Source organism: Syngnathus acus, chromosome 15, assembly GCF_901709675.1.
Source record: "Syngnathus acus chromosome 15, fSynAcu1.2, whole genome shotgun sequence".
Taxonomy (NCBI): domain Eukaryota; kingdom Metazoa; phylum Chordata; class Actinopteri; order Syngnathiformes; family Syngnathidae; genus Syngnathus; species Syngnathus acus.
The window spans coordinates 8,601,129-8,620,190 of NC_051100.1; the positions used below are offsets into that span (position 1 = coordinate 8,601,129).

At 38.5% G+C, this 19,062-nt stretch overlaps 1 protein-coding gene and 2 long non-coding RNA genes across 36 annotated transcripts in view; all 3 read right to left on the bottom strand.

Annotated features, from left to right (window-relative positions):
* Positions 1-2,472: 2,472 nt before the first annotated feature.
* Positions 2,473-6,162, bottom strand: LOC119134796. Its single transcript, XR_005100399.1, has 2 exons — positions 4,179-6,162; positions 2,473-3,464 (listed from the first exon to the last, which is right to left on the bottom strand). It is a non-coding gene; the product is annotated as an uncharacterized LOC119134796 (long non-coding RNA).
* Positions 6,163-7,838: 1,676 nt separating this feature from the next.
* LOC119134656 (neurexin-1a-like) overlaps positions 7,839-19,062 on the bottom strand; it is a 145,984-nt gene continuing 134,760 nt past the window's right edge. For 23 of the 34 annotated variants that reach the window (XM_037271566.1, XM_037271573.1, XM_037271559.1 and 20 more), the window contains 2 exons: positions 15,831-15,918; positions 7,839-9,510 (listed from right to left, as the gene is read on the bottom strand). In XM_037271566.1, coding sequence (XP_037127461.1) covers positions 9,206-9,510; positions 15,831-15,918 — 393 coding nt within the window. In that variant the 3' untranslated portion in view covers positions 7,839-9,205. The remainder of the gene's footprint in view (positions 9,511-15,830; positions 15,919-19,062) is intronic. The other 11 variants (XM_037271568.1, XM_037271574.1, XM_037271565.1 and 8 more) reach the window with 1 other exon arrangement.
* Positions 12,423-15,824, bottom strand: LOC119134797. Its single transcript, XR_005100400.1, has 2 exons — positions 13,003-15,824; positions 12,423-12,969 (listed from the first exon to the last, which is right to left on the bottom strand). It is a non-coding gene; the product is annotated as an uncharacterized LOC119134797 (long non-coding RNA).

The window sequence follows — 19,062 nt, forward strand, 5'->3', positions numbered from 1 at the left end:
ATAAATCCCACATAGGCATATTTGGGTCAAGATTTTACTGCACTAAAGGCATCCTATCAATTAGCAAGATAAATGATATTGCATGGGTTTTAATTAGAACAATGGATACACATTGTAGTTCATTATTCAATGCAATCAGGCTGATTGAGGAACCTGCATCATTGAAAAGTGAGAATAGGCGGTTTGGAGGATAAACGAATTAATGACTTAAGGAATAGTGATGATGTCACATCCAACTGGCCACATTAGTTTAATTGGGTATCAAGAGATGTTTCCTCTAAATGCCACAGATGAGAACACATATATTTGATTCTATTTGTTCAAGCAATGACAGAGAAGCGTTGGATGACATTCACTACAGCGCAGAGCTCCGACAAGGACAGTTCTAATCTGGAGCTGCACCAAATTGGACGCTTTAACTAATTAATCACTTTCTATATAGGCTCAATTTTTTGATTAATGTTTATGCATTAAGTAAAATCGAGACTTGTGTAATCATCTTTTGAATTTCAGCGCAATCTGAGTGAATTGTGGTCTCAGTCATATAGATAGTAATTTAATAAACTATATCACAAAAAAAGGGTTTTAAATCATGAAGTTTCACATTTCTTTGAATTATGAGTTGGTAAATTATGAGTTTGTGTTTAATAAAAAAGAGTTGCAAATCTTGTTGGCATGTCTGTCTCCTTTCTGCCCTTTGCAGTTATGTCCTTGAGCATTTCATGTTTTTTTTTTTATTCCCATGGTAAAACATTTCCATTCACCTTGGAAAGGACTGGCTCACTCGAGGATGTGGTATGCGTTGTATTAAAAAAGATGATAATGAAACAATTGTTCGATCTTTCCCCCCCAACGCATTTCAATGAGCATCAATTATATTTGTATATTTGTATTCGTGGACCAATCTCGTCATTACCCTCAGCGAACAGCACTGTAGCGCACCATAATTGCTTTTCCATTTTTGCCTAAACGTTCAATCTTTACCACCAAGCGCTATTCTACTTTTTAATCATTCAGTAGCTCAAAACTATTTTAAAAATTAAGAAAGCAAGTCTTCTTTCTAAACCCAGCATCCCTTGAGAATGTGATTGTATTTCAAGAGTGACAACTGCTATGTTGACTGCATTGTACATTAAGTTGTCGAGCTACTCCCCCCTCTTCGACTTTTCCCTTGTGCATCTGCCAAACAAACACTTGTCAGCAATGTTGACATCCCTCTCCGTTTTTATTTGGCCAAAACGCTGAGACTACACTTCATTGTGTTACTGCATCTCCTATTTTTATTTTACGAGTTGCAGAGGGCTTTCTTTACAATTTCACAGCAGCGCCGACATCTACACGCACGAACAAACACACACCTACACACACATACATGCACGCACACACACAACTCTATGGTTCCCAAAGGGCCAACAGAATGACCTACCACTCCACAGTAGAAGCACTTGATTGTTGCTCTAGTATTGTTACCTATAATAGGTCAAGTATTTCATTAAACGAAGTACATCCAAAGGTGAGGCTGTGAGGTCAGTTCAAGTGATGTTATAAAAATAGTTCCTCTGCAGCTTTTTGAGTAGACACTAACCACAACATTTGGTACACTTGCACAGTCCAATACAATATTGTCTTAATAATGCTAATGCTCAATAAAATGATGCTAATACTCAATATAATGATCATGATAATCTCATATCTTATCAATCTCATTTTATATTGGATTGCAGCTGTCCAAAATAAAATTTAAATGAAGCCAACATGACCACGTTTACATAAAAAGGGAGACCTCGCTATTATTGAAGTGTCTGTGTTGAATAGCGTCAGACCGGCTGTGCTCTGATTATTTTCAAGACATGGACAGAATGAATCATTCACGAAGAGAAATAACAGCGTCGCATTGGTGGTTATAATAAAAAGTATACGTAACAGTAATATGATTCACCTGTCTTCTTATATTGTGCAGTGACACACTTAGTTCATGAACAGCCCCCTTAACTCTGTTAGCTTCAGCTATTTCATTTATTGATTTAACTTTCAAAAGATTTATTTATAAACAGGGACATTCATAAGAATGTAAATGAACCTTAGATATGACTAATTTTCATCCTAAGTCCCTTTGGCACATGTTTTTTGGCAAACAAAAACACTAAACAGCAGTTGATTGAGCTTCTTAGATCTCATTTGATAGTTTATTTCATTTTGTAAAATTTAACCAAGCCAATGTCAGATTTTGTGTTCAGTATCAGTGGCTGGTATTGGCAGCCTCTAGTGCCACTATTAAAATAAGGCCCATATGAGAGCTGGTATCGGGACCCGCCCATGCCTAATTATTTATTCAAGGTCAATATATCTATACAGCACTGGTGGAAGAGCATTAATGGTTAGGGTTGTGGATTTTGACACGGTTGACTGATTATCCTTGACAAATTACTATTAGAAATGTTAGCAGATCAGTCAACCACAAGCAAAGAGGAGTGCCTGCATTGTGGTACTTTATTGCTTGACTGCACACTAAAACAAAGCACATTCATTGATTCCCGGATATGAAATATTGATTCATGCATCATGATGAATCCCAGATGCAGAAAATGAATTTCATCTAACACCGAGTATTTCACAAAGCAATCAAGCAACTCATCATCTTGATCAAAACAAAGATGATGACCAGCTGCATGACACTCACACGCAAGACAACTGGGAATGGTGTGATAATTGGAGCCTTCCTGCAGGGTTAATATTTGTTCGCAGCCAATTCTGTCATTGGGGTCACACTATCTTCTGCAAGAAGTCAAGTCAAGCAGTGATCAAAATGCCTTCAAACACATCACAGACACAATCACAATGCAATTCTTTCACTTGATCTGTTTCAAGTGAGGACTAATGTTTGAGAGAATGGGCTTGTTGTCACTCATATGTGGGTTCGAAATGTGCTATCATACTGTAAATGGTTTGTTTTTATATTCGATCCTTCACATTATTCATTTATTAAATCCTCAATGATGATTTAAAAAAAAAAAACTTTGCAGGAGAAAAATAAACCACCTTGATTTTTCCACTGCAGGTTTTCATGGCCTCAGAGGACAAGAGAGAAGGAAAACATCATTATGTGAGGGAGAAATGTACCTGTAATAAAGCCAAATGGCACTGAGAGGTACACTTGTCAAACATGATAAATGGCACCGATGCACCCTAAATGTGTTTGGTGCCCTTGCCACATTGACTCCGCCCCCTGCAAAGGGTGGCCTGGAGCTCCCAACACTAAACCTTCCCTTTGGAATTTAATACCAACACAAGGTCTGATTCAAATGTCTCTCTTAGTCACGTTTATGATGCATCTTTAGAAAAAGATATGATTTTTCTCAGAGCGGAAAGCAGACAACCCTTTTTGACGTGATTAATTTACCTCTTGTTTCTTTCATCTTTGTGGTTCATGTTAATGTTGAGTCACCACCAGCCTCACAGACTGCCTGCCTCCTTGTGTGCTGTCACCCAGTCTAGTCATAGAGGAGTCAATTATGCAAATGATCACACAGATAAATTGTGAAATGAACATAAAACTCCACTTAATTTCTGGTTTGTGCAAGTTTAAGTTGACAGAACAATGAAACAGAAGAATTTGTGCTTTAAATGGTTCACCCGTGCTCAAATTAAACTGTTTATGACCTGTGATTTGGTTAAAAAAAGGCAAGTTATTAAATCAACTAAGAAAAAAGGTCGAATATCATAAAGTAAACATGCAATATTCAATACCTGATTTTTAGCATATTATCTCACAACTGGGACCGTCATTATTGTGGGTTACATCAATCAACAATGTGGATGTGAGTTTTGTGATAAGGGTGCACACAGGTACCACAGAAGAGTACAAGTGATGTCAGAGAGTAAATTTATAACAATGATATAATATAATATGATCAGTACAATCAATGAACTATCAAATTGTTTTTATCAAGAAGTTGATAACGTAAATAGCATAATCAATAGCTTTCGGTTCTCTCATTACAGATTAGGTTTCTTGAAAGGGTGAGCGGTACGGTTTTTTGATTTACAATACAACGGTGAATGGTTGGTTCTTTCTTTCTTTACTATAAACGTTTTAAATAGTAAATCGTTACTTTCAATACAAACTTGAGTGTGAAAGTTTTATGATGGGACAATTTTATAGACATACTAATAGCAACCAATGTCACAGAATTGATCGTGTTTAAATGTGAGTTTCCGCTGTTGGTACTTGCGAACAGAGAGCAATTTAGAGTATTAATAAGAATTTTCCTTTGATTCAGAACCTTGCTATAAAATTGCACATTCAAATACTTCTTAAACATGGTTCAGCCAGAGAAGCTTCTATTAAGCGTTACTGCTTTCCGGCAGACGACCATGGGATTTCTAAACAAATACTGAACAAATGAAATGGAAACCAGTGTGCTCCGGTGTACTGCTGTGAAATAGAATCCACAATGCGTGTGTCAAGTTCGGGGAGAGGGCATGAAAATTGGAAAATGGATGATTATAGAGAGAACGAATTACACTGGTGTGTCGAATGAAAAGGACGTCTGCTATATCCAGCTGAGATGGAGACCTAAGAGAGGGAGGGGAAATTAATGCAAAAGACAGGGACAAGGATGCAGAAGAGGGAGGACGACAGGAGGGGATAAATATTTTTTGCTAAAAATACCTCTCCACCCCATGAGTGTTCTTCTACTGGCAGAGAGGATGCCCGCTGAAAGATATCTGAGAGACTCCTATTGATATTTCATTATTTCTGCTGTACTTTGCTCCCCAGGAGGGGAGCTACTATACTATAGTGGGAGATGTTGGCTACTGGAAAAGAACTCAAGTGAACAATCAACCCGCTGAGAGCAAATCAAGTAAAACAACATGCAAAATGATATCATTGAGGCTCTCGAATGAAAAACGTAAAAATACACTCATTTCAAAACAGACTTTGCCTTGTAGAATTACTGTAGAGCAAGGCAGCGACAAGCCCCTAGACTCAAAGAATTTAACTAATTTGTGAAATATGGGCATCATGAATGTGTTGACAATGAAACAGAGGGTGTATGTTATCCCCCATATATTTGAACATGCGCAATAACAAACAAAGTTTCTTTTGGTGTGGGTGGTAAGATTAAATTTATAGCCACTGCAGTGGCACATAATTGATACCTCAGGATAGTGCTAAAAAATCCCCAGAATGTCATATTTGTGGTCGAAACGTTGGAGTAAGGTGGGCCAAAATAGAGTAAATGGGCCAAGTTAAAGCACATACTCATGAGAATATATTTTATTTTAAGCCTGCAATTGGTAGGAAAATTATGATAAACATTTAGAGCCATCCAATAGTTGGACCGTTGCTTGCTTTGGTCTAAGGGGGAACATTTTGCACGACAAAAAAAAAAAAAAAAAAAAAAAAATTCAAGTACCACTTTTAACCGTAGAATAACTGGTGGACGTTGTGCTCTACATTTGCTGCCCTTTATTCCCAAATGATGTTATACTGTAACTGCTGACACATGAATTGACACGGGATCAAATGCGGGTTACATGATTAAAATGTGACTTGCACTAATTGTGTGTGTCAGTGGCCTGCAAAGGTTAAAGAGGTTTCTTTCATGGTTTCTATATGCATATGCTTCTGAGATAAATTATGAAATCACCTTTAGTTCCACTTTGGTCATTTTAGCGTGTGTGTGACACCTTTAAAGAAATTGTACCAAGGAATGACCTGATTATGATATAGCATCATGATAAAAATCTCCCAAACTTTTTTGATGTTTCTCTGTAGATATGGATGTGTGAGCCAGCTGGAAATTGAAAAGGATAAACAAACTTGGCGTTAGGGATAATAAAGTTTTGTCAGTACAATATGTGGGTGGTTATGAGCATGTTCTCTAAAAATGATAATGTGTGGGCAAGGATAGGAAAAGTGCGAGGGGAGGCCACAAGGGAAGGAATATGAAACGAGCATCTTTTTGTGAGTAAACTAAACGGAAACATGTTAAAACATTTTTTTTTTCTTTTTCAGCCTAATGGTGGGATTGTGTTTTTGTCTTTAATTTTTGGCAGGTGGGGCTTCGCATTATACATGCTTGCTTATTAAACTTGGGTTCAAGATAAGCACCTGTTGCAGTCTATGTTTAGTTTTTCAGCATTTTTCCTGTTCTTTGAAATTGTTAGGCTACGGATTTTAGTTATTGATCTGGCTCCAAATTGTGAGCAACACTTAACACAAGAGTTATGTCCTAATCCACACACTGGCGCACCTAACAATTTTGCGAGTTCGTTCTGTCAAAGAGAAGACCAGTAGATCAATTAGGCCGAATTTACCAAGTATTTATTCCTGACAAAGCAAACTAATACAGGCGCCTGGGTCCTCGGGTCCCTCACACTAAGATTCGTGTGTTCTTGTGACCATCAAGAGACAACACATCCTTCCGGGTTGCCCAGTTTTAAAGAAACACAATATGAATATTCAAGCATGCAAAATATTGTGTGGTGATTGGTCGATGGCCATCTGCTCCTTGTTTGGGTGTTAGTGCAGGTGTCCGGCCTCAGCTGTCTTGCGGTTAGGTACGACCACCAAGACGATGTTATTCTCGTTCCTCGCCGTTCTCGAGATGCTCAAATAAGGTGTTCTCCCTGTCTGGACCGATGAGACATCCTTGAGGTGTTTTTGTTCAGCATTCTCCCTGTCTGGACCGATGGTACATCCTGTTCCACAGCACTTCGTAGAAAATAAGTTCATGGAGTTGCCTTCACATTCCTTAGTGCCCATCATGCAACTACACGAGCACACACCACTACTGAAGATTATATTGATATGATTATACATGTCTAACGCAGCTTTAATAAAATAAGTTTGCAAACTGGCAAAGGCAGTTATCGATATTATAAGTCTAGCGCCGCCTTAATAAAATATGTTTATTTAATTATTTTGTTTGGTCAGGCGTTTAAATGTTTTCAATGGATGTTCTTTAAGATTTGAATAGGCTGTTTTTGTTGTCTATGCTTTGCTTTGGAAGCTTTTGTAAATGCTTTTAGGTTGGCTGTGTGAAGTACATCGAGTTGCCTTGTGCATGAAATGTGCTACTATATAAATAAATGTCCCTTGCCGTTTAACGGAATTGTGTTATTTTGCTTTCTTCAAGAGGCCTCTTTGTGTACTGTAGTAGTTGATGTCGATCTACAGCGTGTGTGTGTGTGTGTTTATACTGTGTGTCATTAAATGTGGGTGTCAGAAGGTGAAGTTAGTACAGAGCTTAAAGCACAAAACTGAATGTGGCAGGTCATGCATCAGTTTCAAGTCATGCGTCCGATCCACTGTCATAGTAACATTTGACATCAGGACAGCCTTTCGTCTGCAATAGCGAGAGAATGCCACATCAACTTTATTTAGAACAACTTTGGAGCTGAGTGTTAATTTAGTCAGACAAGTGATCGTTATTTTACGGATGAGGTTTTTTTTTTTTTCTTTCACTCATAAAAAGCCAATTGTACACAGTAGTACTCGCTACCTACTTTATAACAAACACTCGCACAAACAGAGCAAATGCAAAAGCTGAATCAAACAGATTGTGCTACTGAAAATTTAATCAACTTGTCAATTAAAACTGAGCATTGTAATCTTTGTAGAGGCTGAATATTTCATACAGGCCTTGTACTGGAACTCATTATTTTAGCCAGTGACTGCATTCGTTAACAAAAATGATCAATGACGTTAACATATGTTAATTTATCTATAACGTTTTACCATTCATTTATTTTTATACCAAAAATAAAATCGCATTTTATAATTGAAACCCAAAGCATTCAAGAAGAAATAAAAGTGCAGACGGCAGTACGTTATAATCATTTATAGTTCAAGGTCATTTTCCTCATACAGGTCTCTTGAAAGCAGAACTGACGGACAGAATGACGGAACAAACACAGAACTGTTGAAATGGACTTGTGGAAATCTTTAGATCTTTGCATCCGCATCAAGCACGCATTGGACAATTTCATAATGCCACTTGAAAACCCAAAAGTAATTCATTGTTCGACATTGGTGCCCTCATCACTTCATCATAATCTTTTCTGCAGCACACTCGAGTCAGTCCGATCATATTGTATGTACGCTGTTGTGCTCATTCCTCGCCTGCTTTGAACTCCTTTGTGCAGTTTTAGGTGGGTTACTCTTGGCCTGCTTGGCGTTTGTATAAAAACTATAAAGGAATATGTAAAAACAGGAAGGGGGCTGGAAACCAACGATGCAGATTTCTTCATAAAATGTTCTATGTCTAGCAACACTTAACATTTACATCTTTTTTTATTTTTGTCCTTTTGATTTTTATTCCAAAAATGGTTTTGGAGCAGTTATAGTTGGCATCATCTATACAACAGGCTATAAAACACCACATTATCACAGTTCAGAAAGCACATTTAGATGTGGTTGTACTGTATATAAACATATGGAATGGAATAGGATCATTCGGCGTGCATAGCTCCCACATGGTCACGTCTGAGACTTCTGAGGAAATTCCTTGCCTTAGATTTCACATGATGCAGAAACAAAGGCCTCCAGATTTCTTACTGGCACAATGGACATTTTGTTCTTCTGGAAACAAAAGTCTTGTAAATGACACTGCAGTTTCAGTCAATTCAGTTCCCGGTCCGTTTTGCTCAAGTGAGACACTTTGGCGAGTCCGTGGACATCTGTCATGACTTTTTTTTTTCTTCCCTCCCCCTCTGTGGATTTGCTGTCAGTTTCCTGCTTATTCTTCAAAAAGAAAATGTTTGCAACATTTATGTATGGCGCCATGTTCTCAAGAAACCAAACACCACAAACACAGGCAATTTAAAATCAAACCATTAAGTTCATAATCCATCTTTGCAAAGTGCATGTGTGCTCCTGTGGTGGCCACCAACAAAGGAGTGGGATCATCCCGCTATTGGAAAGCAGTCACAGATGGATTATGTTATTTGGTTGTTTTCAGTTAACTTCCACTTGGATGCCGGAGACATTTGTCCATCCACGTTTTTTTCCCAGACAGTCTTGAGAATGATTCTTCTCATTATATCTTCTTAATACTTTGCAGAGCTTTGTCTTCTTGGGGAAAAAAAAATGACTAAGTAAGCTCCAATATTGTTATCATACTGTACACAATAATGTCTTGATTTGTATTTTCCAACAATGTTCCAGTTGGTCTGACTAAGACCAGCACTTTGAGAATCACACGTAGTACTCCTTATCCTTGTTCTTCTTGTTCTTGTTGCAAGTCTTTGCAGTGTTGACCGCTTTCTCCTTGACAATAGAACCGTTTGACTGAGCCGAGTTGCTGATGTAGTTACGACTCTCGTCCACGTGGTAGGAACCCTCGTCTCGATTGCGGTACTTGTACATAGCATATAGCAGGATAAGAATGCACAGAGCGGCAGCTGCTACGATGCCCACCACCATGCCTGTAGTGCTGCTGGACTCGTGGAAGACCTCAGAGGAATCTGGGAAACTCTTTGGTCCCCCACCCGTGGGATTGGCTGCAATAGAGACAAGGCAAAATGACTACAAATATAAAAGAACATTCAACGATCTACATAGATTAAGCCAAAGTTCACATTTTACATCTCATGGTACAACATACAATGACAAAACTGTAAAAAGTATAAACAAAAAGTAAAAAATGTTTTCCATCTCAATTTGTGATTATTTTGCTGATTATCCTCAACGATACACTGCCATTTAAAGCTGTTTTACGATTTCTGCCTATTTTATAAAAAATGAATTTGTTCTCATGTAGCGGAGGAAGGCAAAACCTTTTAAATCAGACACAAATACGTCATAAAACCTTCAGATAAACCTCTTGCCAACCATGCTTTAAATTCTTCCACAGCCATAAAATCTTGCATTACTCATTATTAAACGACAAGGGAATGTCATCAGCATCTCTGAGTGGCATTTGATTTAGACCTTGCCACCACACAGAGGAATTGAAGGTATCCCTGAATACCTTTAGAAATGTATTCTCTGGAGATACTTACAGATGCGTATGTCAATTTCCCTTTCCAATCTAATCCGTGCAGTACATTATTCTGATGATATTCCCTAAATAGAACTGTTCACAATTGTCAGACTGAAGGTGAGGAGTAGGAGGATATGCGATCACAGTGTAGTACAGATTTGCCAAATTTAGCAGTAAAGCTGACAAGAATAATGTGTTAATGACCGAGAAAAAACAGTTTAAGCTCACAGCTCATTAGGTGTTTTACAGCACAGTCATGAATGGTCAGACACACGTTCATAATAACATCTTTGGTAAATGCTACAGAGATGACTCACTCAAAACAAATCTGTCAGTGAAAAACAATTCCTCAATAGACTCAGCAGATTTTTCCAAAGGCTGTCCTCCTCTGTGTTCTGAAACATTGCAGCTCAATGAGGCATATTTTTGAAAACACGTCAGCCCCCTGATATCATTCAGTCCTCCTGGCACATCTCACTGTGTGTTTTTATTGCAGCCATCAGTTCTGCTTAAGCTGTCTTTGTTACATTGGAGAAATCCAAATACACCAAATCTGGAAATGAAAGCACGGTGGTTCTGCCAATCTGAGGTGTAAAAAAAACAACCCCATAAATCAGGGATTAGCAGTTCAAAATGTAGTTTTGTTGATGTACACAATTCAATAATAATAACTTGGACTGGAGACCTGCATGATTCAATCAATCAAGGTCACAAAATTGCAAATTCCTTTTTGTCACCCAATTTTAGTGTAAAATCCGAAACCTCTAATTAATTAGTAAACAAATACAAGCTCTAAAATGTCAAGATACAGTCATGGTCTTACTCTACTTAGTCACTCAGTGTTTATAAATAATAAAGCCAAAACACACTTTAGACTAAATCAAATTCTAATATGGCAGCTTTGGGCATTCAAAATAAACTAGCATTAGTTAATACACACAGGATAGACAGCTATGTCTATTTTAGAGGAGCATTCATCACTACTAAAATAAAATAGTGGGATGAAGACCGGAGAGGGCACAAGTTCCCTGGGCTGTCGACAATGTAATCTTAGTGCCAGGAGACATTCATGGGCAAGAGGAAATTTCCTTTGGTGTGCAGAGTGTGACTGAGCGTTGAAACAGATTAGCTCTGCTCTTTACATGGGCACTTATTCTCTGGGACAGGTGTGAAGAATGCGCCCCCTTTATGAGCAAAAGCTGCTGTTTGATCTGGAATCAAGCCTTATTTGCTAATGTGTGCTCATGTTAAAAGACGGGCTACTTTGTCTGTTTGGGCCTTTTTTTAGTTTGTCTTCGTTGTATGTTCGTCAGCAGACCAGAATCCAGATTAAATATATTTTGAGAGTGTAAATTGTTGTTGAACAGATGCCATTCTGGTCCCTAACTACTGTTGAGGTGCCCTTGAGCAAGGCACCAACTCGTCCCCTTGCAACCCTACTTTTTGTTTGGGCTCTCCATTGTTTGGGGTCTGCTTTTCTGTCAACAGAATTTTCCTTGAGAGATAATAATATAAAATATAAAACAATTGCAAACATTTACCATACACTTACAACACCAATTAGTCACTTTAAACATCCGCACATATAAAGGTTTACTAAGAAAAGAAAAAAAAACAACAACTTTATTTGCCTCTCAGGTAAACAGGCCAGATGTGAAAACGCTGGTAAACACAAACAATACGGAAGCCGAAAAATCAATCTCTCACTGCTATATCCCATTTTTATATCTTAAACAAGAATGCTATATTGAGCCCAGTAATTAAATGATTAATACTGCATTTAGTGGAGCGAGGGGAGCTTTATTCTGTGCCAAAAGATTAGCATTCATTACAGCTCATTACGTTTGCTCTCAGTGTTGTCTATCGAACTACCTGAAGGCATTGAGGATTTCATTCCAAGACTATGACGATGAGATCAATGACGGATATGATGAATTTGGAAGCTGCGTGTTTGGCAGTAAACTTTGGGCTTGTTTTCCCTCATGCTGGGCACAGCAATGTGGCAAATACAAGGCCTTCCAGACATCCTCAGACAAAAAAAAAAAGCTGGTTATTTGTTCATCAGCATTCTAATATTGACTCAATTTATGAATGATGGGTCAACACACACTACTCCAAATCAACCAGGGGTAAAATCAAACTCTCGAGAAAGATGACCTTGCAGAATAGCAGGGGTGCACTTGTGAAGCACTCAAAGTAAACGCAAGGGGATTAAATGCTGTGGAAAAAGCTGCCATAATAACAAAATCCTTTCAGTCTAATTGCAGACACAACTGTAAATTATAGTCTAGCATTAAGAGGATCACCTAAAGTTCTTGTGAGGTTTATTCTCAAGAACATTTCAGTCATTTTGTTTTCTGGTTGAAAGACTCAGTCCAATGCTTATTTCTGCTACAATGCTCACTGAGACAGATTTTTTTTACAATAAAATACCTGGTTGGAAGCTCCCCTTATTTTCACTAGACTTGTTTGGGGAGTCACATTTTTTCCTGTCAACTAGAATTTCAACAACAAATGGTCCTCAACAAAGACTATTTTTCCTCATTTGTATCCAGTATGGCTCTCATTTATTTGGTAATTGGCAAGAATGTGCAGGGTGACAAAGCTGGATGAGGCAAAACACAGAGGTTGCTTCAGGTCCGTGCTTGGGGTAATGAAGCAACCAAGACTACTTAGAATTTATTGAACTGTCACTGTGAGTTTGACCCCCCCCCCCATAAAGTTAGAGTGATAATAGTCTGAACGAGTGCAGCGAACACATGGACAATTGCATGCACTATCAGGTTCTGAGTTGATGTATCCGAGTGTAATTCTGAGAGTTAGTTTGGAAAACGAGCTAGAAGGGACAATTTTGTGTGGCTGTGGATGGTCCTGGGTCCAAGTCCAGCTGAGGACACAGGAGCCCTTGAGCAAGGCACCACACTGAAGGGCAAAACTCTTAATTTGTATTTGAAATATATCTATTGTGACATCAGTCCTGGAATTTTCCTGACACACCTCCCCTTATTACTTTCACTCTAATGGTGCTTAAACATAAGCTGTAAATTGTACATAAGATGTAAGTTGTAAAATGTCTTAGAGGTGGGGGTAGGGCACCTTTAGCCAGGCTTGGTTGGCCGGCTCTTCAACACATTGGTGTTGTCTAGTCAGCATCTGACTTCACATATCTCGTCATAATCTCGAGCTGTCAAAAGCGTCGCATAGTGGACCTCAATCTTCTGACAGGACACTATCAGCTACAGTGGAGCCCAGCTACTTATTAAATCGCTCCTTAATTATAAGAGTGTCCTCAAGATGTGTACTTGTGACATACTGGCAATATGCCCAATGAGAGCGTGTGAATGAGAAGTGGTTGAGCTCGTGCTAATGCTGGATGATGAACAGAGAGCGGAGTGAGCATGAAATGAGGTCCTTGTGAAAATTACTTCAAGGTGTTTCATTTAGCCTGGTTAAAGGTATGGTGTAATTGATGCCTCCACTCAGAGGGGCTTCTACAAGAGGATGATTTATTTGGCATTAATTGCACAAGACTGGATACTTGATTACTTTTACTTTTAAATTAAAAGGTTGCAGGGATTTTTTTTTTTTGAGCAAGAGACTTTACTTCCATTCGTGAATTCCGTACAGCCGTGCTACATAATATAATGACAAAAGCTGAATATTGTTCCGTCTCAATTTTTTTGTCAGATGGACTATGTGGATGTGTTACTGAAGTTTTTGATGCAACACATTCTGTGTACTATCAAAGTGTGAAGTAGCAATTGCCATTATAAAAAGAAATGACAAGTGCCATTTAGAAAAAAGTAGAGCCATGCCTACTTGCGAACTGCCTATAACGGCATCGTTTGATGGAACGTTTCCTAACCCCAGGATACCAAACAGCTCATAAAACTCAGTGAAAATAAATGTCTAATTGAAGTTGGTAAGCACCACGTGCTGTTACCGTCATCTTCATTATCAACTTCGGCTGTGCGTCTTCCCTCAGATAAGCAAAGTCGTCTGTGCCCTACTTAGATTTATAAACGGACACATTGTATAAGCATCAACATCAGCACATTCTAAAGATGAGTGGGTGAAAAACGGAAAATAATTGAAAATATAAATATGGGGGATCAGCAAAGAGGCAGCCTGACAGTGAGTGTGAAATCCTGTTTTCTTTCAGAACACACAGGATGAGCCTGGCATGGCATAATCCTCAATGAAAAAGTACTGGGAAAAATACCAAAATTGCGCATGACTGAAATAATGCTCAATTTACTCTTATAACAATGTTGGGCCTAATTCCTCCTCCCTTGATACATTTCCCAGCCAGTTAAGAGTATTAATCTGTCCTTTCATTTATCAGTTAAAAGTATACTGTTCACTGGCCACAAATGAATCTATTAAAGCAAATATCAAACACAAACTCTAGTTAGTCTGTAATATAGCGACAGAGTGTTTTCTAGACAAAAAAAAGGTGGCAATACTTTGAGAACAAGGGACAGGAAGATGTAGTTTATGAAATACGGAAGGCTGAATAAATCTCAGCATTTACTTTATATTATTCGTCTAATGTGATGCAGAGTGTGTTCTTTGTTACCTAACAATTAGGACCGCACCATTTTTGTCTGCATTTACCAACTGGCCTCACACCTGACAAAGAAGCACAGGGTGTGCTTGCAAGGTGACTAAATCCCATGAGTAAAAAGCCTCGGTCGTCTTTTGAAGTGGCAGAGGGAGCAAAAGATAGAAAGGTTTACTCTTTCCACTGCTCTCTCCCATCCTGCCGATGCGCACTTTACAAATAAAGCTAAATAAGCCTCCCATTATAGTATACTTGCTAGTATTCCTCTGTGGGTTTCAGAGAGAGGAGAAGGATTCAATTTGCTACCATGTGATCTAATCACAGAGGGCTTAACAAGTGATAAGCTTTTGCTGATTGTGCTGAGTTTTTAAGTTTTCAGGAGGTGAGTGAAATAAAGTAGGGCAATGATTACGTTTAACCAACTACTGACGTTGACTGCGAAACAATGTAATGCTCACCTTTGGTCATAGAAAGTTCCCTGATTAGCTCTTGGCCCCAACATTAGTTCTCGCATACACGAATAGCGAGGTGATATTGTGTGTCTTGATATTTAGCATGAAAACAAAGTTGCTGTTGGTGTCACGAGAGCACATTATTGGGGGAAGATAGAAAAGAAAGCTGAAAATGCAAAGATTAATTTAGTGGTGGTGGGATGACCTCACACCGATCAATAGAGTCTAGATAGAGTGCGTTGTCCGGACTTAATTGTTTCCACCTCTTTCTCATCACTTCAGAAAGCCTTGAAAATCCCTCTATTCATTGGTTTAGCTTTGCTTGCTTGGAAAGGTAAGAGGCGAAAAAGTATTGCAAGCTGATATAAACCACTGTGTGGAATATATATAGCTTTCTTTTAAGTTTGTGTTTACTGGGAGGCTAAGAAAGATTTACATCCATGCTGGTGTTGTTTTTATTTAGATAAGCATTCCTTTATAAACTGTAGCTCATATGAGCGCTCTCCACCCCCCCCATAAACAAAAAGAAAAGAAAATCATGCATAGAAAAGAAAAGAATTACTTCACATTGTAATTTGCAGATTAATTACCACCACATGTTGATCTGATCCTTACAACATGCACACCTTAAATGAGCTTGTGAGAACAACAACAGCCTAGGTGAATCGTCACAAGAAAGCGATAATAACCCTTTGAGCTTTGCGGTCATAGTTCAGGAGAACTCACTGTGTGTTACTCCTGAGTGTCACGGTGTGGGTGAACTGCGGCACAAAGACAAACTGACAGTCATAGAAAAATAGAATAAAAAAAAAGATGACTAACCTAACCCACCTGAGCTCGGCTCACAGGGATCGATGTCCTCATCGTCGCTTGGACACTCTGCTGATGCCACCAGCATGTCCTCAGTTGTCTGCAAAGACAGATTCAGAGTTGAGCAGTGAGTGCAGACAGTCCCACAGGTTAAATTCGCGAGACATGCAGACTGGTTTTATACTCGATGAATATGAAATCGGATTATTGTAGAACAGCAGAGGCCAAAGTTTTGTGGGTAAATGTCAGTTCCAAAGCTCAGTGTCTGCTGGTTTCAAAAATGGGGGTATAAATGTCATCCCAAAACACAACTGACGGTTCATCATTTTGCCACTGCAGAGACGTTCTGAGAAATTCTAATATCCTGAAAAATCCTCAAAGCTAAAGGTCCACAGTAGATATCTTTATTATTTTTTTCCCAGTGTTTGCATGAATAATAAACATAACCGATTGTTGTTTGAACTTGTTTGAGTTTTGCCATCAAACCAACAGACAGCAAGTGAAAATTAACCTCCTCGGCAGAGTAAAAAAAAAAAAAAAAGAACTGCTGTGAAATATTTTATCTCTGTCATGAGGCTGCTGGATTTAGTTTCCCTCAGTTGGTGCTATTATTGCACTGATGCCTGACAGTGCATTGTAATATGTTTGCAAGTTGGATTAGCATTGACATACGTTAAGGAAATTAAAGATGTCATTTAGTTTAACATCCATTTGGAAGCAGGTGATCTGATTTAATTGCGTCTATAGCATTATTTCGACATTTGCAGTGCAGAGGAGCATCACCTTTACATAAAAGCCCTGTGAATTATCCATCAAAGGAGATGTGATGAAGAGCAGTTGTTGGAGAAGCCCGGCCATGGACGTAAATGTAATTTTCTGATGTACGGTGTCTGCTATCCAGATGGTGTAGCAGACTGATCCAAAAGTGCCACATCCATCAATTCGGCCTTGTGATTTGTTTTTCTTGGCGTAGGATGTTGACACGTTACATTCGCTGGCAGATTTGGTGGATCATGTAATCGATACTCCTTTGCTCCTTTTCCTAACTTATCAGTGTCATCTTCTCTCCACCTCCCTTCCTCATGTACCTTTCCTTGAGATTTACTACGTGCAAGAGAAGTGGAAGAAACCCGCCGCGTAGGTTAAATCACCACACAGTAAGCTTTAGTGGAGGTGTACGGCTGTAACACCACTGTCACGACCACATTCTATTTATTGCTATTGACAGCAAGGAAAGTAGTGACTAATAGCATTAGATGAGTAGTTGACAGCAAGAAAAGTAGTGACGAATAGCATTAGATGAGGAGTTGAATCTATTTCATGATTTGAAACACAAGTTTATACTCAATTCGACTCAATGTATGTATCAGGTAAGCATCATTATTCCAGGAGCAAAGTGCTAAAAAAGCGCAGGTGGAACCAGGAGAGTAGCTCATTTATCTGCCACTACTCCTAGCAACAGAGAGCACACTCAAGTGGGATGTGCTGGGAAAGCCTGGGGAGACCAAAAAAAAGAAAAACAAGAGAAGCCTGCTTTTAGGGTTCATGCAAAATGCATGAACATTTTCACAGCCTCTAAATCCATTGTCATGAGATTATTCAGGTGTCGGATATTCCCAAAAGGAGCATAATGCCAATTTTACTACTTACAGAAGGTTAAAGGGTGACCCTGAACAGGCTATAAGGTGTGGCGTAAATTTGGGCAATCAAATCTGACCTAACGCAGTGTCTATATTTTCAAATCATTTTTTTTTTTTTTATCTTAAATTGCACAATTCAGATTTGGATATGTGTCATGGCTGCATAAAGAGGAAAGAAAAAAAATGCTTCCAAATGCGTACACAAATTCACACTACAAACAACCAGCATGTTGCCCAAATTGCACTTGGATAATATGTTAACACAGAGGACAAAAGCAATAGAAAACATAAATTATACAAATATTAATTGTTCCATTCCGCTCAGTTGCCTGCCACCCTTTCCAATAATTTACTCCACCAATCACAGATGGCAAGTCATTTTCTTATTTAATGATTGAACCATCTCTCTAATGTACCATATTTCATTTCTATGCTTTTGCTGAAGTTTAGATTTACAGTGGGCATTTTTAATGTTTGTGTGGATTTTTTTATTATATCTTTAACAAATCTATAAATTTCACTGACGTTAATGAGTTGCCTCAGTAGACCCCTGGTCTGAATGTCCTCTCTAACGCTTAGTCAGCACTCAGTATATATTTAAAAAGGTGACTCCACTATTCTGCAGAACACTACACTTTTTGCTTTGCCTGAATGCTTTCACCTTTGCTTATAGCATGCGGAATAAAACTTGTTCTTCAGGGTATTTTGTGTTCCGATGCCCTGGTGCTCAAAACCGAGAGAGACTTTCAGGGTGATAACCTGTTGGCGCGTTTCTGTGAAGAGTGATAGCTTTTCACGTTGTTGTCTTTCTGGTCTAATTTGATGAATACTCTTTGGCACACAACAAATCTCTTTGGAGACAGGCTGAAAGTCAGGAGGACACAAAAGGCATCTGAAGGGTTTATCTGATGCATGCTTGTGCTGTCCTACTAATGTATTCTTCAGAGGATGCTCGTTTTCTTTTACCTTGCTGTCTTTGTGTATCCCTTGGCAAACACTTTTTCTTTTATCCAGTCTTGTCAGAGAGTAATCTCTATATTTCTATATTTGTATGTGACTGGAAAATGTATAGGCTTAAGGAGGATACTATTTTATTTTAATTAGAAAGTCTAAACTTCTAAACTGATCTTTGTCTGATCTTTCTATCCCATAAATCACATTCATTTGCACAATCCAAAAGCTGTACAAACAAGTAGGCTGTCTGTTATTTCAAAGTCAATCCGAGCACTCCAAAGTATATTTCATGGTCATGTAGAATTTTCACCAAACCCACACTAAACACCAACAGAACAGGTTTTAGTATGTTAGTATCACCCTAAGTAATTTGGCAATGTTACAAAGCATGAGGACAAGTTGTGAAATTCTATCAGAGTTGGCATGTGTTTACTGACATATTGCCTTTAAAAAGAAAATATCCATATGGCCCAAAGAAGATGCAAGCATTTCATTTTAATAAGACTTGGAAGGCAAATTTAAAATACCATTTGGGATAGTATAAGCATAATTACCTTTCATAACTATAATGAAGTCTGGGAAATGCAGCAGCTCCAAGTCAGATTAAAACTCCCTATAATGCGGCGCTAGGAATACCTCCTCCGGTTTTT